Genomic DNA, 5,447 nt, shown 5'->3' on the forward strand with positions numbered 1-5,447 from the left:
CGGGTCAAAGAAACACCAAGCCCACACCGAGCCCCAGCCAGACGGACACCGGCCCGCCGCCCCACTGCATCCCCAGAACTGCCCATCCTGCTCTCAGCAAACAACCACAGCCCTCGGCCAAAACCCCCCCATGCTGACGGTGGTCTGGAGCAGGCTGGGGACTGCTGGGACCCTCAGGCCTGGAGTGCTCCAGCATCCTGCATGGACCTGAGCCTCAGGGAGGTTTCAGACACCATGACAATGACCCTTCCACCGGACAACATGACCACCCATGCCCCGTGACCCTCTCCCCAGCTCTGGAGGTGTGATCTAGATGGGGGAATATTCCAAATGGACGGGTTTTGGGGTTTTTTCACAAGTCTGGGACTAGGAAGCGAGAACATCGGCTCATCCCATGGGATATCCCTCAGGCTCCCTGCACTCATGCACAGTGCCAGGCGGGTGCCGTGCCCATCTCCCTGGGCACAGAGGCTGGCAGAGACCCAGGGCTTGCACATCCCTTTGGGACACTCAAGCAGGAGCTGCTGTCCCTGGGCCAGGGGATGAAAAGCCCCAAAGGGAGAAGTTCTACACTGCCTGCAAGTAAAGTGCTTCAGGAAAGCCCAAACTGGGCTCAAACTCTCTTTCCCCAGTCCATCTCCAGCACCAGCAGTCAGACCATGCCCCCGTCCTTGAACCCTGCAGCTCCCGGCGTCGGCGTGGGTGTGGGCTGTGCCGGGTCCCTGCCATGACACAGGCGTCTCCTGGGGTCCGGGGGTGGCTTTCAAACAGGTTGTGACAGAGCCACGGTCCTGGAAAGGTGAACGGGAGCCCCAGGGCCAGGCTGTGTTTGTTTATCCTGGTGATGGAGCACACAACAGCGAAACAAAAGGTCAGACCCTGTTGCCCTGGGAGATGGTTTTTGAAGCTGCCTACCGTCCTGCTGGGGCTGGGATGGAGTGGCCCTGGTGCTTGTCATGTCAAGTTATTTTTGTAATTTTGGCTGGTGGTAGGTCTGAAGCAGCCTCCCAGACGCTGTGAGCTTTGGGGACACACTGATACAGGACCAGAAGGGCCCTAAAGACACCAAGCAAGGAGCACCCAGCCTAGGGGCTTCAGGGGCAGATCCCCATCCCACAGCCAGCCAGACCCCAGCCCGTGTCCTTTGTCCAAGGGCCAGGCACGCACAGCCCCTCTGAGCATCCCAAAAGGTCGGGGAGTCTGATCCAAACTTCATTTATCCTTGGCCCTTCTGAGTAATGACCAGACAGAAACTTTGCCACGTCCTGGCCAGGTTTGAGGCGGATGCTTTCAGCTCAGTGCTGGCGAGGGTGGACTGAGCACCATCAAGCAAGCTCTGCCAGGGAGGGGGGCAGGCTCTGCCCAGCCCCTTGCAGGCTGGTCCCACCTGACTCTGCTTTTACTCCTGACCCTCTTTGCTTGAGCTGAAACAATAAACGCCTCCGTCAACTCTAAAAATGGCCTTGCCCAGCTGGGGGGATCAGGGTCAAGCAGCATGGAGATGGAGACGGGGGCTGTGCCCAGGAGCCCCGGCTCATCTACCTCTTCCTAGAGCTTCTCCATTGCTGGACCTCAAAGACCGACATTTTAAAAATCACCAGTCTCCTTTGTGCAGGTGGGGAGACTGAGGCACGCAACCACACACTGCCCGGACTGGGAGCACACGGGAAGCCAGTGAAGAAGCAGGGAGACAACCCGGGAGCCCTGACTCAACTGGGCACCTCGGGGCTTCTCCTCCCTCGGGCAGGAGCGGGCAGATGGGACGGAGCCTGATCCTGGAGGAAAGGCACCTTCTCTCTGGGCAGGAGACCAGCAGGGAATAAAAACCGCACGTATCAGCCCTTGTCTCGCTGCTGCCGGTTGGCAGCACAAGGAGCTTGTGTGTTTACCCACACTCAAGGGCAATTGCCCGTCACTAACAACACAACATCCCTCGGCCCTGCTGCCCTGAGCCCGGCGAGGGAGCAGGACGGAGCCGGTGGGAGGGCAGCGCTGCTGGGAAGGACAGGCAGCCCCCCGGACGCCAGGACAGAGGTACAAGACCTGTTGAGCTGGGCTCGTGGTCACACAGGCAGCTGTTGGCCTAAGCTGTGCTGGGGATAGCACCAGGGCCCTCTTTCTGGGCTTAAACCTGGGAATGAGCAGCTCAGGCTTGGCTCAGGACATACCATCGAGGGGCTGATGGCAGCTTTGGGTGCCCAGCACCTGGGGAGCGAGGTGGACACTCCTGGTGCTGGGTGTGTGGTGGCTGGCATGTTGTCTCTTTGGCTGGTGACTCAGTTTCCCCATCTGTAAAATCCATTTTCTTGGAGTTTGAACTCTGGCTCTGAAGGAGGACGTCGACAAGCAGTCACAGAGGGGTGGTGGAGGGCTTGCTTCCACCGAGCAGGTCTCTGCTGCCGGAGGCACAAAGTACATCCACTTTGGGAAGGAAGGAGGCAAAGCTGTTCCTGAGCCTCAAACGCAGCAGAAATTCCCTCTGTATTCATGTTCATCCCCACCGTCATGTATGTGCATTCAATAGCTCTGCAAGTACCCAGGGGATGATTTTTCAGACCATTGTCATATTTGCAGGAAGGACAATGTGCACCCCATATGCCTTAGCCCACGACAGCTTCCTTCAGCTCTGGTTTGGGGAAGCACCACTTTGCAGGAAGCACAGAGCAATGATACCAGGCATTCATGGGACAGAGGGCTTGCAAACAACTCAGAACAGCCGAGTGTGCCCATTATAATATTAATCATAATCACATTTAAGGCAAAGCTAACTTCTGGCTCTCCAGGAACTTTAATGAGGCCACATTTCTCTTTCCATCCAGAGAAAGGCAACAAAGCTGGTGAATGGGATGGAAGGAATGTCCTGGAAGAGTGGCTGAGGACTGAGGGTTTGTCTAGTTTGGGAGGAGGCTGAGGGGTGACCTCCTTCTCTCTGCAGCTTCCTGAGGAGGGGACGTGGAGAGGGAGGTGTGAGCTCTGCTCCCTGAGATCTTGGGACAGGATGCCTGGGAATGGTTCAAAGCTGCACCAGGGAGTTTAGACTGGACATGAGGAAGCATTTCTTTACCAAGAGGGCGGTCAAACACTGGAAGTGGCTTCCTGGAGAGGTGGTTGATGCCCCAAGCCTGTCAGCGTCAAGAGGCATTTGGACAATGCCCTTAATAATTTGCTTTAACTTTTGGTCATCCCTGAATTGGTCAGCACCAGATGATCGTTGTAGGTCTCTTCCAACTTTATTCTATTTTTTATTATCTATTCTATTCTATTCCATTCCATTCCATTCCATTCCTTTCTAACATTTCTCTTACCAGCCCCTGGCTGTGTGCTACAAGCCGTGCTCCGGCCAGCCCTCAGAGAGCACACAGCAGAGGCAGGCTGCCAGCTCTGCCTTTTGGGGACTCATTCCTTACGGTTTTAAAACAGAGGGAGAGTGGGCAAAAGAGAAATTGTGGTTCTCATGGTGGCTCTCGCATCTGAAAAAAAACTGTTTGTGTAGGTTGAACGTGTCCTTCAGAGCAGTACCTCCCTTCTGTTACCTGACTAGTTGTTGGTCATTTCAGGAATAACTTAATTTATTCAGATGGCATGGGAGTTGCCCTTAGCAAAGACACACACTGGCCAAGTGTGCCATCTGACCCTCGAGGGAGTGGAGCAATAGTCATCCCCAGTGTCCCAAGGGTCAGCATGGACTGAGCATGGTTTGGAGAGACGAGGCTTACAGAAAAGAGGGTTAGGAAGTGTTAAAGGCCTGAGAGAAGCCGCTAATCTCAGGAACAAGAGAGGTGGAGATCTCATCCAGTGCTCACACACAGGGCTCTCCTTTACGCATAAATCCTTGGGCCAGCCCCTGTGCTAGCCAATCTGTCGTTGAAGCTGATGGACCCTGTTGGCTGGGTCCTCCAGCTGCAGATCCAGCTCGCCAACCCTTTCATTTTTGTGCCATGGTCCCTGTTTGTCTTTCTATTCTGAGCACGTAATTTGCTGGCAGGACTGTGATCTGGTCTCTGTCCCATTGGAGTGAATCCAGATCAGCACCAACACCTTGACCCTGGGTAGGCAGCAAGCACCCGAGCTCAGAGCATGTCCCCAGCAGGCAAGGACAGTAACAGTCCTACTGCTTCCCTCAAACAGGGACGAGAGATTTGTCATGGACTACACTCTGGAGAGCAGCCAGCAAAAGGAGAAGCTTCTAAAAACCATCTACGCCCTCCAGCTGAAGTCCATTGCCACACTCCAGACAGCCAGCCCGCTGCTGAGCCACCAGCACGGCATGGGGATGGTGACGCAGCACCAAGTCCAGCAGCTGGCCGACAAGGCCAAAAGCCTGTGTGGAGACCTGGACAACATTAAGAACCTCCTCCACTATCGCCAGGATGACCTGGTCCGGCAGATCCCCAACCCCGCCGGCAGCCGCTATGGGGGGGTAAGTGGAATCCATTGCTCCCCAGATGGCTCCATCTACGTGACAGCCGAAAGCGCTCCCTGGGTCCACGTCCTCAGCAGCACGGGCCGAACGCTGCAGTCCCTGTCCTGCCGGCAAACAGGGAAGGAAAGCAACACTTTCCTGCCAGAAGATGTGACTGTGACCCGTGCGGGAATGGTGGCTGTCGCTGACATGATGAATGGAGCCGTCTGGGTCTTCAACCCTCACACCAGCCTCTCCAAAGGGGAATGGATAAAGATCAGAAAGGTTGGTTCCCCCAGGGGTATTGCAGTAGACTCCATGGGCAAGATCTTGGTGGCAGACTATGCACAAAGCCAAGTCCACAGCTTTGCTCTGGACCATGCCTTCAAGACACTCAACATCCACTCAGTCCCCAACCTGCAGGGCCCTCGCTACATCAGTCCAGCGCCTAACGGAGGCTTCGTGGTAAGTGAGGAGTGTGGAGATGTCAAGGTCTTCACGAGCAGCCGTAAGCTCCTCTGCTCCCTCAGCAGCAAATATGGACACCAGTTTGGCAACCCAGCTGGGGTCTGCGTTGACATGGAAGGCAGCATCATGGTGGCAGATGAGCAGCACCGCACGGTCCACTTGTTCCCAGAGCACGGGGCTCCCATCTGCCTGGTGTCCGCAGGGCTGCGGAGGCCCATCGGCTTGGCTTGCTCCTCCCTCGGGCACCTCTTTGTGGCAGACGCAGGGGAGAACTGCATCAAAGTCTTTAAGTACCGTGTGAGGCCCCCTTACAGCCCCACCAACCCTGGGGCACCATGTGGTGACCCCAACCCAACACCCAGGAGGGGAGTGGGGCTGGTTCCACTGCAGCCCCACTGAGCTGTGATCTGCCGGTAGGCCATGAGCTCCACTGCCCCCAAAGCTGGGCATTGTCCCCATACTCGACTGCCTTATTGCCCTCCAGCTTCTCCAGCGGCAGAAGCAAGGACTAGACCAGCGGCAGAAGCGAGGAGTAGACCAGCGGCAGAAGCGAGGAGTAGACCAGTGGCAGAAGCGA

General features: G+C 56.2%; 1 protein-coding gene across 1 annotated transcript; it reads left to right on the top strand.

The window, feature by feature from the left end:
• The first annotated feature begins 4,144 nt into the window (after window positions 1-4,144).
• On the top strand, window positions 4,145-5,269 carry NHLRC4 (NHL repeat containing 4). Its single transcript, XM_010074421.1, has one exon. It carries the CDS (start codon window positions 4,145-4,147, stop codon window positions 5,267-5,269), a length of 1,125 nt encoding a protein of 374 aa, XP_010072723.1.
• The last annotated feature ends 178 nt before the right edge of the window (window positions 5,270-5,447 follow it).

The sequence above is a fragment of the Pterocles gutturalis genome, unplaced genomic scaffold (genome assembly GCF_000699245.1).
Source record: "Pterocles gutturalis isolate BGI_N339 unplaced genomic scaffold, ASM69924v1 scaffold18112, whole genome shotgun sequence".
In the NCBI taxonomy this organism is placed as follows: Eukaryota; Metazoa; Chordata; class Aves; order Pterocliformes; family Pteroclidae; genus Pterocles; species Pterocles gutturalis.